Source organism: Calidris pugnax, unplaced genomic scaffold (assembly GCF_001431845.1).
Source record: "Calidris pugnax isolate Ruff unplaced genomic scaffold, ASM143184v1 scaffold211, whole genome shotgun sequence".
NCBI lineage: Eukaryota > Metazoa > Chordata > Aves > Charadriiformes > Scolopacidae > Calidris > Calidris pugnax.
The window spans coordinates 9,321,245-9,335,681 of record NW_015091083.1 but is presented as its reverse complement, the minus strand read 5'-3'; the positions used below and the strand labels follow the sequence as shown (position 1 = coordinate 9,335,681).

The following is a 14,437-nucleotide window of genomic DNA, read 5'->3' as shown; positions in this document are numbered from 1 at the left end:
AGAATTAGGCTGTATTTTTAAGCCATTATGTAATGGCTTAAATATAATTTAAGCCATAACAAGTCCCAGTCTACTATGCAAAACGCTGCTCCTACTGGTTGTATATTGGCTGGTTGTCATAACCTACACAGACTGTGCTGCTACAGGGGAGGAGGTAGAGAGATCAGGAAGAAGGGAGGGATGGGGGAAAGGTGTTTACAATTTCATTTTATTTCTCATTATTCTACTCTGATTGGATTGGTAATAAATTAAATTAATTTCCCCCAGCTGAGTCTGTTTTGTCTGTGCCGGTAACTGCTGAGTGATCTCCCTGTGTTTGTCTTGACCCACAAGTCTTTTGTTATAATTTTTCTCCCCGTGTCCAGCTGAGGAGGGGGAGTGACAGAGCGGCTTGTTTGGCACCTGGTGTCCAATCAGGGTCAACACACCACAAGGTGTTATTGTGAAGTCCTCAAAATATTTAAAATGAGGATATTTTTATATATCAAGATGTTACTGTTAGTAATTTATTTATACTCTTTTTGACTAAAACAATAATATTTTCATATTTAAGACTGTTGTCTTACTAGAAGAGCTGATACGAAATCTTATTGAAGCTGGTGCTACAAACATTGGTCTACACTAGAGACACTGCTGTGGATACTTCAACTGATTGAAGAGTGACGACAGACATTAACATTTTTCAATAAAATATAAAATATTCCTTCCAAAAAATACTTGAACAAAACAACCATTCAGGCACAGTTGTTTAATTACATTTTAATATCCCGACATGGTAAGGAATTGCATTTTTTTATAAGCTATTAATAGCAAAAATAATCAGTGCTTCTTATTGTTAATAAAATTAAAAGCAAGGTAGAATTCTCCATGAAGGTTAGCTTCTAAAATTCCTTTCCATTACCTATTTTCATCTTACCTTTTCTCTGATTACAGTTTGTTTTAGATGCCCAGCAAAGTCTCAAACTTTGGTAATTAGTTTCCTCATCACAAACCAAATTTCTAATTAAGCAGAAATCTATGACTGCAATTAAGGAAAAAAAAACCTATTAGTATTACGAAACAATTTATGCTCATGGCAGTGGCAAAAATACAGGTTGATTTTGTGTCATCAGAAAAGAAAAGTTTCCATTATTTAAGGATCAATAAAGAGAATGCTTGATTTATAAACAACCAGACCCAGGATACTCTGGATACTAACACCACTGCAAACAGATTTTAACATAAACGTAATAAACAGTTAGTGTGGATGACAAGCGTTAAAAAGGCAATCATTTCTGCATTTAGACATTCTGTATTAGAATTTGCTTAATCTGATGCAATTATTTCAACATATAGTCAAAATGGGAATAAAAAGCTTAAAGTACTTTGTGACATGAGGTCTGATACTGCTTGTTCCTGCATTTAAGATTATTTTTTCCCCCTCCAGTAAAGAATAAAACCAACATCCCACTCCGTTGCTCTATTTGTTCATATATTCAGATTTAAAACTGTTCTCTGTTGTGAAAGAAAGAATTCAGCAACTGTCAAAATTAAACTCCAATAGCAATGCCTGTAAAACAGTGACATGTTGTAGAGATTTGGGCTAGCACAAGTAAGGGAAACATCAGAAATACAGTACGTGCACAATTATGAGACTTAGAAGACTCACCATACTTAACATCAGGAACTGTTACAGAGCTCTCAGCTATGTTTGTAGATAGAATAACCTGAGTTTTGAAGCAAAAAATGAGCAACAAATGCATAAAGAAAAAAATTACTCGCATTAATGTTTCTACATGAAAAATTCAACTTGCAACGAAGAAATATAGATGTAATAGCAACACAGTATTTCTGCTCTGCATATTAAAAGAAAGCAATACAACACTTGTTTATGTAGGGTAGGCACATAGGTAGGTAGGCAGGCAGGCAATAGACCCCAATGCTTTGCTATGCAGTGCCACCAGCAGCATACGACTGTCATGCGAGGTGGAAGAATGGACACGCACAAACTACTCTGAGGGACAAAACCAGCGTCACACAAGAGTTTAAGGAGAACTTCCTGTTACTGCATTTCTCTTGAGGTCTAAACACCAAGTAAAGGACCAGCTTGGTAAGAAAGGCAGTTAGTTTACATCTTGAAAAAACAAAACTGCTTTGCCCTCACCCAGTGGTTTGAGTTGGCACAACTTTTATTAATTTACATACATGGCTATTTGCTATTATTAATCTAGCAAAAGGTTTCACACACAAATTAATGATTTGACAATACTTGCTTTTCTGTAGCCAGGAACTGCAGTCAAAAATACATTACTTTGTTCCTCTAATGTCACACTTGAGTGAAGCGGGCACACTTGCCACCTAAAGAAAATATATTAGTGACATATTCACTGATAAAAGAATATGAAAATTAACTACACCTCTGCGCTAAACCATATTACATACTTAGAACTCATACAGCTGAAGGACTTGTGAAACAAATTTGGTCTCCAACTTACCTTTTGTTATACATATTTGAGAGACAGGAGTGCAGGTATTCTATTTCACACAAACCTAGGGGGAAAAAGTAATCAAGAGTTTGTTTTCTTTTTAGTGATCACTAACAATTCTAAACCCAGTTCTCATGTCTACTTAAATTCTTAACTGACTTTCATTATTACCTCTTTTTCACCACGTAATACAACAGCAGAAGAGTTAAACAGTAAATCTAATAATGAGTCACTGAAACACTGTGGGTCAATTTTTCAAGAGTCATTTTCCATAATTTTACACATACTAAATTAAAATAACAGTATCAAATATACAGGCCATCTGCCAGTGTCCAATTACTAGCCTATGTTTCAGTTCCTTATAGCTGACAACATTTACCACATGCTGAATGTCTGGTTTAGGATAAATTCGGGTATTTCAGCCAAAACAAGCTGTTTCCAAGAGCAGGGCCAAGGGAAAAAAAAAAAAATTATCTATTTCTGCCTTAGTCATCTTCCCTTTGGCAGTTCCAGTGCCCGTTCTCTGAGGCACGGATTTCATGTCTGCCAGAAGAAATCTTATGACTACAGGATTTTTGCTGTCTTTCTGAATATCTCCACAGGCATAAATCTTTCTGAGAAGCTTCATTTGCTTCTTACTGAGATTTCAATTCCAAAAGCCTCATTTTCAAATATCTGTCCAACACTGGGCTTTCCCAGTTGGATATTAAAGATTACATTATTCTTTAACTGCAATAAAGGATTGTTGCAATTTTCAGTGAGGCCAAAGGCAGTTTGAGCCCCAGGATGTGAAAGTTCTCACACTCTTCAGATGACTGTTACTTGACTTCAGAAGTGAGGAGGAAGGAAGACAAATGCAAGTGGAGGAAGAGAGATATTTACAGGAAAGATAAGAGAGAAGAATAGCTTAAATCAGAAATGAGAGGAAAGAAGGATATGTGATGGGTGGGAAATTGTGACTGAGTAAACAGGGAAAAAAGGCCAGAAAGCTAGAAACTGGGGCAAGAAAAGGAGAAACAGATTCAACAAGAAACCAACATGTTGATAACACAAGACTGGCTGGGAAAAGAAGTTGCAGGAGATTGGTCAACTACTGGAGTCAGTCTGAAACTGGAAAAAAAGGGGAAGTGACTACAGATAAGGGAGAATCCTGTGTTCAAGATGAGTCTTGAGTATCCAGTTATAAAACAGGCCAAGGTTAAACAACAATAAAAAACCAAACCTGAGAACCAGCTCATTCAGAAAGCACTGTCTACTCAGGTTTTCATGAATTTACCAAGTGTATTTAAACAGTAAGTTTCATTTTATCAGTTGCTGGTATAAGCCATCAGGGGATAGCAGTAATACAAAAAAAATTACAGTAATAATTAGGAAAAAAAAAATCAAAAATGAAAGACAAAAAATATTTGGGAATTGAAAGTGCTAAAGAGCAATTGCAGCCTGAAATGAAGACTCAAGGGCCCTGAGGGAGTCCGAAAGCACACCAGACACCACGAGGAGAGAAGCCAGTGGCAACAGAAATAGTCTCCCTACTTGATTAATGGCAAACTGGAATGGGTCCTACATTGACATGATGAAGTAATTCCGTCTACCCATTGATTTCACAGAGAAGGTAACTCTACAAAAGGCAGCTCTAACACCTTTTAGCTGGTGGTGAGCACCCTCCACTGAAAGCTACTCTGCAAGTGCAGTGTATTTTTGTGCTGGTGTGCTCTGTTTCTAGTCGTAGTGCCACAACTCTCCTGCTAAGCTCAATACAGCAGGGAAGTGACATTCACAAAGATTTTACAGAGAGTTAGAATGTCCTGGTAGGGATAGACCTTACTATGCCTAAGGAAACAGCTGCTCCTGACTCCAAAGTGATTCTCCACTAGAATATGCCCAAATCTTTTCCAAGTTTTCAAATAGCCAACTTGCACGTCCATGGAGAAAAAGAATACGTGAAAGCACCAGGTAATAGGTTTGTGATGATGGAGAAACCAAGGCTGCAGCCTAGTTACACATAAATTAATGCATGCTTTTATTTTCACAGTCAGTCTTGCTGTAGCCTGTTAGCCAGATTTTCCAGGCAGTGTAAGATAATCTAGGTTTACTGCTTAAAGACAACTACAACTATATATAAGCAGTTCTCTGATCATTACATACTATGTCACCCTGCATGCTTTTTAATGTGAATTTTAACTTTTACTACAAGAATATAGATAGAATCCAGGGAAGAGAGTACACTATATGCAGGTAAGAAAACATTTCTGAAAGAATCCTAGGAACTTCATACAATATTTAATAACTAATCTAAAAGAGTAAGCAACTGCATTTCTGTGGATTAACTGCAGAATTAATTTTATTACTGTAAATTCATTTCTAAAACATACAAAGTCTTAATTTTTGACTCCTTGCTCTTCCAGTTATTGCCATATTTAAATGCGTTTGCAAGAAAAATACCCAAACAGACCAGTCAGCCCAGTTAAATGTGTTTAGTAAATCCTTGGGAGAAGCACCAGAAGAAAGCTTGTGAGATGACAAATAAGGAAAAATAAAATTATTCGGAGGTACTCACCTGGTAAAAATACTAGCACACTTGCACGTTCTGATGTAACACTCAGGTTTTTTGACTCCCTAACAAGAATATGCAACTTCATTAGTTTTACCTCAGTCTACTTTATTACCCCAAGATATTTTATTTTGAAAGAACAGGCAGAACTGCATGTTTTTTCTAATGTGTATTATTTAAGCTTCCTGAAGAAATGGAATTCAAAACATTATTTGCAGCTATGCTTTCTGAAAAACACAATATATAAAAATTGGAACTTGATCATCAGGTTTAGTTTTGGTTTCAAAATTATGTTAAACCAGAATCACTCTTATTTACCAATGAAATTAATCAAAATTAGGTTACCAAAGACCTTAAAATAAAAAAGCAGTATACTACTGCCAAATTCTATGCAAACTTATTCACTAATACTCTTGTATTCTAAAAATATCACTAGACACCTTTAACAAAAGCCTAGCACATAATAAAACTAACCATTATCAAGAACTACAGGACATGACATTAATTGAAGATGTCTCCCTCTAAGATTATCTGTTACGAGTCAAGAAGCTAAAATCACCTTAACATAATATAGAACTCATCTTTTTGGTAGTAATCATTCCTGACACAAAGTATTTTCATCATCTTGAAAGAGGGCATTCAGTAAGACCTATAAACAGCTTTAGTATGACTAACTTAAGTAGAAATCACACAAATATATAGAATAAAAGCTGAAATGCATAGAAAACTAAGTTACCACTAAGAACTGTAATACATGGGCGGTCACTGTTCCTTAATTAGTGTCTCATTTCCCCAAAGAATGACTGATTCCAGATCTTGAACTGTATCTTACCTATTGCTCTTCATTTCCAATTCATCGAATGACTGAATCAAAGACACTGCTACTTCATACATTTCCTTTACTATCACTGGTTCCTCAATTGTTTGAGCAGGAAGCTGTGTGGAGGAGAAAGTATTGATGTTAACACAGTGTAACAAGCTAAAAGACTGTTGATCACATAGGTGTGTTGATTAGGTGAGTGCTTTTCAATTAAAACTGATCCAGCACAGACGCTGTACAAACAACTTAATCTGGAACATCCATTACCTTCTGAATGGATATTTTCTTTCAAGCATCTCACCATTCTAATGCTCAAGAAATACTTCAGATATTTACCCATTTAAGATAAGCACTAGCCCACACACCACCCCCAAACGTTTGCAGGACACACTCCTTATCCAGAAGTGTTCTGCACGTAAGATTAAGTGCAGAAATAAATTTGTGTAAGGCAGCCACGATCCTTTTCACAGGTGCTATAATGCAGGTCTCTACTTGATTGCCAAATAAATCATGTAAATTTGTCGTATTTAAGTTATCTTTAATGGCTCATGTTTACCCTGTCAGAGAACTATGGCCTGATATACACAATATACCCCCAATGGGGGTAACTATGGCCTGATATACACAATATACCCCCGATGAGTCATATCTACACTATTTGCAAGTATTCTGTCACAAGCTTGGGTTTAATATTTATGAACACAAAACATCAAGTCTTCAGACCAAAGACAGTAACTTAATCACATTTTAGTTTTTAAAATTAAACGAACTAGAGATACTCTGGGAATGGTCTACAGTATTACATATCCTTTTCCTTGTAGGGGAAACGGCTTTTGATCATTACTTATCTTTCATTCTCAGGGTTTCTCCTCACTCTAGTGGAAACCCTTTACTTGACTAACTGCTATCTCTAACTTTTCTGGAATTGTATTACAGTGTAATCTGCCCTCTACATACTTCACATGTTTAGAAATCCTCAAGTCAAACTGAATCTTTCTAGCTCATATTATGCCTTTGAAGTTCTTTCTGCTTCCCTCCCTCCACCGTCAAGTGAAACTTTTATGCTGAAATCTAACAGTTTAAGTCATCCAAGATTTTGCCAAGAAAATCAATAGGTTCAAGTTATCAGCCTCTACATTCTTTCTCTGCTGGTTGTGTGTGCACGCTTTAAAAAATCATGTATTTCCTCACTAGTTAACAAACCTCCATTTTTACATTTATGCTCAACCAAGTATTTCTTTTAGCCTGTCAGTCACCTTCATCTGCTGCTTGATACACTACAATAGTATTTCATCATTAAAATACAGCTTTATTTAGGCTTGATCTTCTGATTTTCAATTTTATGGAATGGCTCTATAATTGAAGTGACAGGGAAAAGTGAGCGTTTGGGCTTTAAGTGTAACACTCCAGAAGAACTAGACTGCAGAGTAGCAATACAAATGCCGTAGTCAGTAGTAATTGGTAAATATGTGCAGATAAATACCAACATAAAATAAGATGCAGCTGTAGCCACTGACTTCTAACAAGGATACAAAGTGCAAGGAAAAAGCCACCCCTGGAAAGAAATTTAAAATGGAAGCTGAATGGTCAAGAGTAACACTCAAAGGTTTCTACACACAAAACTAAGATACTCCAGCTGGCTCTGTAAAAGAAGCAGAAAGTAATTACCACATTGTTGTTGTCCACATTTCACAGGACTTAGATTTTAATCAAGAACAAAATTAGGATTACACATTTGTTCCAATTCAGTTGTCATATAAGCAAGAGAAGGTTCTGCAAAAAAAAGCAATTGAACGATACACTGAAAGTTGGAATGCATCATATGTACTGATGAGTATCATTCATAAAATGTGTCCTTCAACTGTCTGAAGTGAGATGAAATCCACTAGGACAATGTGTAAACCTACATATCCGAGGATTACAAAATTTGGATACAAGCAGATGGTGTACTGCTTGAAAATAAAGGACCACCTGGACCAGCTACTTTGATCATAAGAAAAGAGCTGTCATCAAATGGAATGCTGTAGAAAGGCAACCGTGACCCTAGGACCAGGAGAGGTCATTCTGAGAGGGCACGTGTTGGTGACGCTGCACAGAACTAACCCTCATTCTGAAGAGATCCAAGTCCTGTCAAAGTTTTCAGCCAGCAACTTGCCAGCCTTTGAAGTAAAAGATCTCTTGAAGCCAACAGGTATTCAAGTTTGTGATGCGGGGGGGAACTGATGGGGACTGACAATACATCTGCATTTCTTTCCAAGTTTTAAAGGGATCAGATGAAACTTGAACAGAAGCAAATTATAACTATTTGAATGACCAGAAGAATGAAGAGACTTTCTTGAAAAAGAATAGCAAAGGCTTACCTTATCTAACAAAATGAAAGCCAGAAAGAGGTATTACTATTACCTATAAACCTATCCAAGAGTAAATAAGAAGGTGGGAAGGAGAAGAGTTATTTTAATCTTAAAAAAACCAAAAAAGACTCACAAAAAACCCACACCCAAACAGAATACCCAACAGCACTGGCTCTAATCTTTCACAGTCTCCCCAAGTGGAAAAGGCAGCAGGAAGCAGAAGTGTCCATTTGCTTGCTCCTTTCCCAGCTCCAGCATGGGGACTGCGTATCCACATCAAGTTCAAAGTTCAGTATGAAGACAGTTTTAACCTGATCCAAAATCCTTTGCCTGCAACTGTACACATTTGACCAAGTAGAGATGTTTCAGAGAGCTAAAACCACAGAAAACTGAAGCATGAAAATGAAGTTAGTAGTTTTTCTATGAGTTTCCCTTTCTGAAGCAGCTCATGATGGAATCACAAAAGCAGCACTGCTAACATTAATTTGGCAACAGCGATTTAGATCAGCTTTTGCTACTGCAAACTCAGTCTTCAGCTTTTCAGCCCTTACCAGAACAACCAACCTGTAACACTACATCATGTCAACTTCAGGTTGCCTTGGAGGCTGCAGAAAGACTCCTCTCTCAAAACCCTGATGAAATGATCCTACTTTGTTCTGGTAGACGATGGATTGGAGAATCAAAAAAAGCCAGCTGTAAGAACCTGACAATACTCTTTCCACTTCTCTGACCCCCTTGGATCAACCAGCCAGGGAGACTTTTCAGGTGTACAAGTCTGTTAATCCCAGAACTTCTTAACCCATTACAGTAACGATTTTCTAATGAAGCCTGATTAGTCCCATGAAGCCAAAGACCACATTTCCTGTAGTTTTGATAAGTAGCACTTTTTCCCCCCGATATTTGTGATAAGCTAAGGAATTTATCTTTTCTTGAACGTAAGATTTGTGTTTTGACATTATCCCTGCTCAAGTAACTGTCAAATTTGTCTTTTCGATTCTGTTACCAATTGTACCTTCAGTATTCTTTAACATGACAAGGCTGCCACATCACTGCTAATAAAAGGTAACGATGTGACAAACAGCAAGTCCAAAAGCCCAGTCAGACCTGACCAAAATAATACAACATAATCAGAATAGCTTTTGACAGCAGTTCACTACCTTTCATCTGGACTCTGACTTCAGTTCCAAGGATACAGAGTTTTTACATTTGAAAGCCAAAAATGGGACTCTCTTTTTTGCCGTAGGTAAGAAGAAGAGACACGGGATTTCACAGATCTACTGCCAAAAAATAACATCTAGATCACCTAGTTGATTACATCTTTAAAGTGTGCTCACAGAATTAACTATACAATTAGTGTGCATTTGGTATCTCCAATACTCTACTACTGCAATAGGTAAGCATTTACACAACTAGCTTTAAATTTGCCTATAGACTGAGCATTGCATTCTTCACCCAAATTTCTATTTCACTAATTCCTTGGGGCTCAGGGGATGCTGATCTGACAAAATAATGGTCCAGTTAAATATCCAGAACGATGTGCTTACAAAGGCCATTATGCCAAAAGAAAAAGAAACTACTTTTTATACATACATCTATACAATAACATGATCTTTTGATAAGGTTCATCTCTCACAGCAAACAAGGCAGTTACAAAGGACTAAACTGATTCCAATCAAGATGCTTTAAGCAATGAGTTATGATTTACGTGATCTGATTTTAGTCATTAATTTTAAGCTCAAGATGAAGCTTGGGGAAAAAAAAAAAAATCTGTTTATCTAAAAAGCAAAGAATGTTTTTTTAACTTCTGTATACTTTTATGTGAATTTTGCAGACCTTTATAGGCAAAAATAAAATATTTAGAACTAAAGCCTGAAGCCTGTACCTCAGGCAGCTGATTTTGACTTTAGCATAATGAAAGATGTGCCCCTGGCTTCCATATGGCAGCGTTAACTCATTAACTGCCTTAATGCTCAGGCTCTGCTTTCATGTTTATTAAGACATTACATAGATCTTCTTAGACTCTTCCATGTTTTTAAGTACTTTTCAAAAATAAAACTACTATTCAGAGAAAATCACACATAGCTCCGTAAGAAACGAGAGATCAGAAATCAGTGCTTTCTAATTCAATTTCTTCTTTTCTTCATACATATTTAAAAATAATGAAAAAAATAATCAGGAGTGTGCTTCTAGGTCGCCCTGAGATACAAATAATTTCTTGGACAATCATAGTCCCCTCTTACTAAATAACTGAATGGCTATAACTAGCAACACATCATAACAAGATGAAAATTAAAAAAAAAAAAAAATCAATGTTAAATGCTCATATACACAGAGAAAATAAAAAAAATAAGAAAGCATAAGCACTGAAAGCAGTTCCTTTTGTTCACGATCTTTGAGGTGAAAGGTGGCAACTGTCATTTAGCTCAAAGTGCAGCTATGACAAATGCAACTTGACTTTACAAGTAGACTTCTTACTGAATTTCTTGGTCATCTTTTTTTTGTCATCTATCATCAAACATCTTTTACAAAAATCATATATTGCATAATCTCCTTCATATTATCTGACTACCATACTAATGTATCAAAACTGACAGGCCAACTACTATATGCATTTATTTTATTTTTTTGGCTGCACTAAAATTTCAACAGTAAACAACCTTTTATTTTAGCTTGCCTGTGTTGAGGCATAACCAATGCCTGTGCTGTGTACAGTATAAGCAATTATTTTCTTCTGGGTTTCCCAAAAACTACCTGTTAGTTTTATTTTTCTAATTTAGTTTCTGCAGAATTGAGGGATGAAACCTAAATTGTAATTTGGGTTGGACTAGATGATCTTAAAGGTCCCTTCAAACCCAGACAATTCTAATAACAGCATGTTCACATACTGCTATTTTTTAAGTGCATCCCTTGTTTTCTTCATTGTATTAAGTGTTCTGTATTATCAAAATTGACCAATAATTACACCCATGCCCCAGTTATGTTTAGAGTAGTTGTCACTATTAAAGTCTTTGCTTTCACCTGTTGATTTTGCCTCAGATTATAATACTGAAATAGTTTAAACATTCAACTGAATTCCTACACAGCTTTTTTTCAACTGGAAAACAAACTCCTATTGTAAAATCCTAGATTAATTCAAGCTTACATTTAATTCCTTCATTATCTTATGCAGATACATACTTTACAATAGCACGCCAGAAGCTCTACAAACAAATACAGTTTGAGCTAAAGATTGACACAGCAAATGAATCTTCAGCCATTACTACCCTCCTTAGGCATCAGAGAAGCAATTCTCCAGTGCAGCCATCCAGGCTGTTAAGTGGCCACCAGTGATTTGGTGAATATCTATTATTCTAACATATTTTGAGTTTTTCAGCTGTATTCAAGGACATCTATAAATCCTCATACGTTACCTTCTGCACAGACTTTTACATTGTTCATCTTGGATGATAATTACCGAACAAAAGGCCACATACTACTCAATATTCCCAGTCCTTTGCATTCAATTTCATAGAATCATAGAATTAGAGTTGGAAGGGACGTTAAAGATCATCAAGTTCCAACCCCCCTGCCCTGGGCAGGGACACCTCCCACCAGAGCAGGTTGCTCAAAGTCCCATCCAGCCTGGCCTTGAACACCTCCAGGGATGGGGCAGCCACAGCTTCTCCGGGCAACCTGTTCCAGTGTCTCACCACCCTCACAGGAAAGAATTTCTTCTCAAGATCTGATCTAAATCTGCCCTCTTTCAATTTAAAACCATTACCTCTAAATTTCTGTTACACAAAAGGCAAACTAGACTGCTGCTAAGGAGATGACTGTTTTATCATCATACATTAATTCTTACGTAGAAGTGCAATGTCAAATTGGTTATTTGTAGTTTTATTACACAGCTTTCCATTGACTATTCCAATTTCTTTCTTATGATGTCCAAAGAAATAAAGTTATATCTACAATACCTTGAACTGAACAGTGTGCTGCAAATCATCAAGATAATATTCTTCGACTGCATAAGTTCTGCCTTCCATCTTAAGTACACAGACTGGATTCAGACCATTAGGAACTGGAAGTGCAAAGTAATCAGCAAATTCTTTACAGTTGATGGAAGCAGACATCAATATTACCTGTTAAAAAATTGCATAGCAAATATAAAACAATAGTTTTAACACAAAATGCCATGCTGCGCTTCAATCTCCACTCTTTTTTTTTAATCCTAAAATGGTCTAATTTGGTTACTACAGGTATGTATCCTAGGCACATTTAAGAATTGAAGCGAAGCAAGATGCCTAGGGCAGACAACATGAAACACTTTTTCCTGTGGTAATAGTTCAACCTAACCACATATAGTTTCTTAAGCTTAAGATCTCTACATGATCCTCAAAAGAAAGAAATTTATGCTAAGTGTTTTCAACTCCTGTTTTACTAAAGTTAGCTTAGATGTCAGTGCCTTTAATTTCATCAAAAGATGGGCTTACTCCTGTAGCATCTGTAACTGTAACCCAGCCTTAAAAACGTTACTATATAATTTTGCTCAAAGCCCCATCCAGCCTGGTCTTGAACACCTCCAGGGATGGGGCATCCACAGCTTCTCCAGGCAACCTGTTCCAGTGTCTCGCCACCCTCACAGGAAAGAATTTTTTCTTAATATCTAATCTAAATCTCTCCTCTTTCAGTTCAAAACCATTCCCCCTTGTCCTCCATGTCAGATTCACTCCTGCCATCCTGTTAGTTGATGCTGTTGAATTACCTACTACTTCTGAGGTCTGCAATGTCCAGATTAGGAGACAGACACTTCATATCACCCTGAATTGTAAATACTTTTTTTTTTCCCCTCCCCTTACATAGACACCCTGGCACCCTTTTATTTCCCCTTCTTCCACGATAAAAAATTCAAGGGGGGAGACACACCCACAGATGTAAGACTGTCTCAGACTTACGCAATATGAAATTGTCATCTGAAGAAGAAACTGCAGAGGAGGATATAAAGGAGATCAATTTTCCAGTAACAATTTTGAGAGATTTAATCAGAACCAGAGAGACCTATGCAGAGAAGATGATGGGACCTGCAGGGATTCCTGCCATTGACACCAACCAGACATTCAGCATCAAGGGCAAACTTTACACCAACTGAGTATGATGAAATCATTTGGCACTTGTGGGAAGCAGACCCAAGCGCTAAGAAAGGCTGAACAGCTTCACACTGTCTGTGAATTTAAAGGCACTGAGTTTGAATCAATGCAGTGGACTTCACAGAAGAACAGATTCCCTTCCAACAGCCACAAAACCAGCCAACGTAGATTCAAGTTATGTCTGTTTTGAGCAGAACAGTTTTCATTAACTGAACAATTAACTGAAGCACTTAAGGGACACAAACAATCTTGCTAAATTTCTGCGGTTCCAAATAGCTGCACAGCAATATCCCGAGTTAGCCTAAATCCATCACCTGTATTTAATTCCTTACAATTCAAGAGTCCGTTATTTTGAAATAGCAGAAACTAAGTATGTCATGCTAAATCTCTGTTAACTCTGATTTAATACAAAGCATGATTTCCTGAGCTGCAGAGAGAAATCTCAGCCACATCTTACTCCCAGAAATTACAATGTAGCATTTCTGGATTTTGTTATTTTTCCAAATATGGTGTCCCATTTAAAAAAAAGCTCAGCATTTCCAAGAGTTAATGCTACCATATTTAACCAAGGATAAGCACTGCCCTCAATACCCAATATGTAATTCGAGTCAAATATCCATCTTGCATTTTTTAGCCTTAAGCAGACTTTAGAAACTAATGCATTTTAACACGAGGAAAAAAAAGTCGCTCAGAACACATTATTGCAGCCAGGAAAAGAATGCCCTTTAGCTTGCTTGCTTATGAAGAGTGGCAAACCAAATAATATTTCAGTAAAATATGATGACAAATTTTAAGGTGAGTTATTTAAAACATGTCCTTTGTAAATCAAAAACATGTAAAAATTTATTCTTGTGAGAAAAAGTAGCAGAATAGGTTTGAACCTACCTTTACAGATGGTGACTTTGCATGCAACAGCTTACGGATCATCAAGAGCAAGAAATCCACTTCTTCTGTACGCTCATGCACCTGGAAGACATTAGCCACTATTTAATTTTCACTAATTCATGCTCTTTTTTTGACAATCTCTTCCTTTGCTACTCCACTTCATGTTTTATTTTTGTAACTTGGACCAACACATTTTCAGAGAAGAAAACACATCTTTTAACGTGTGTTAATCACATTTTAAA

General features: G+C 36.7%; 1 protein-coding gene across 1 annotated transcript in view; it reads right to left on the bottom strand.

Moving 5' to 3' along the window:
• Positions 1 to 14,437, bottom strand: part of TDRD9 (tudor domain containing 9) — a 54,293-nt gene that overhangs the window by 29,314 nt on the left and 10,542 nt on the right. Inside the window, exons 5-12 of the mRNA XM_014957463.1 lie at positions 14,196 to 14,276; positions 12,141 to 12,305; positions 5,849 to 5,952; positions 5,023 to 5,081; positions 2,475 to 2,529; positions 2,253 to 2,337; positions 1,649 to 1,706; positions 917 to 1,021 (exon numbers count right to left, since the gene is read on the bottom strand). Of these exons, the coding sequence (XP_014812949.1) occupies positions 917 to 1,021; positions 1,649 to 1,706; positions 2,253 to 2,337; positions 2,475 to 2,529; positions 5,023 to 5,081; positions 5,849 to 5,952; positions 12,141 to 12,305; positions 14,196 to 14,276 (712 nt within the window). The remainder of the gene's footprint in view (positions 1 to 916; positions 1,022 to 1,648; positions 1,707 to 2,252; positions 2,338 to 2,474; positions 2,530 to 5,022; positions 5,082 to 5,848; positions 5,953 to 12,140; positions 12,306 to 14,195; positions 14,277 to 14,437) is intronic.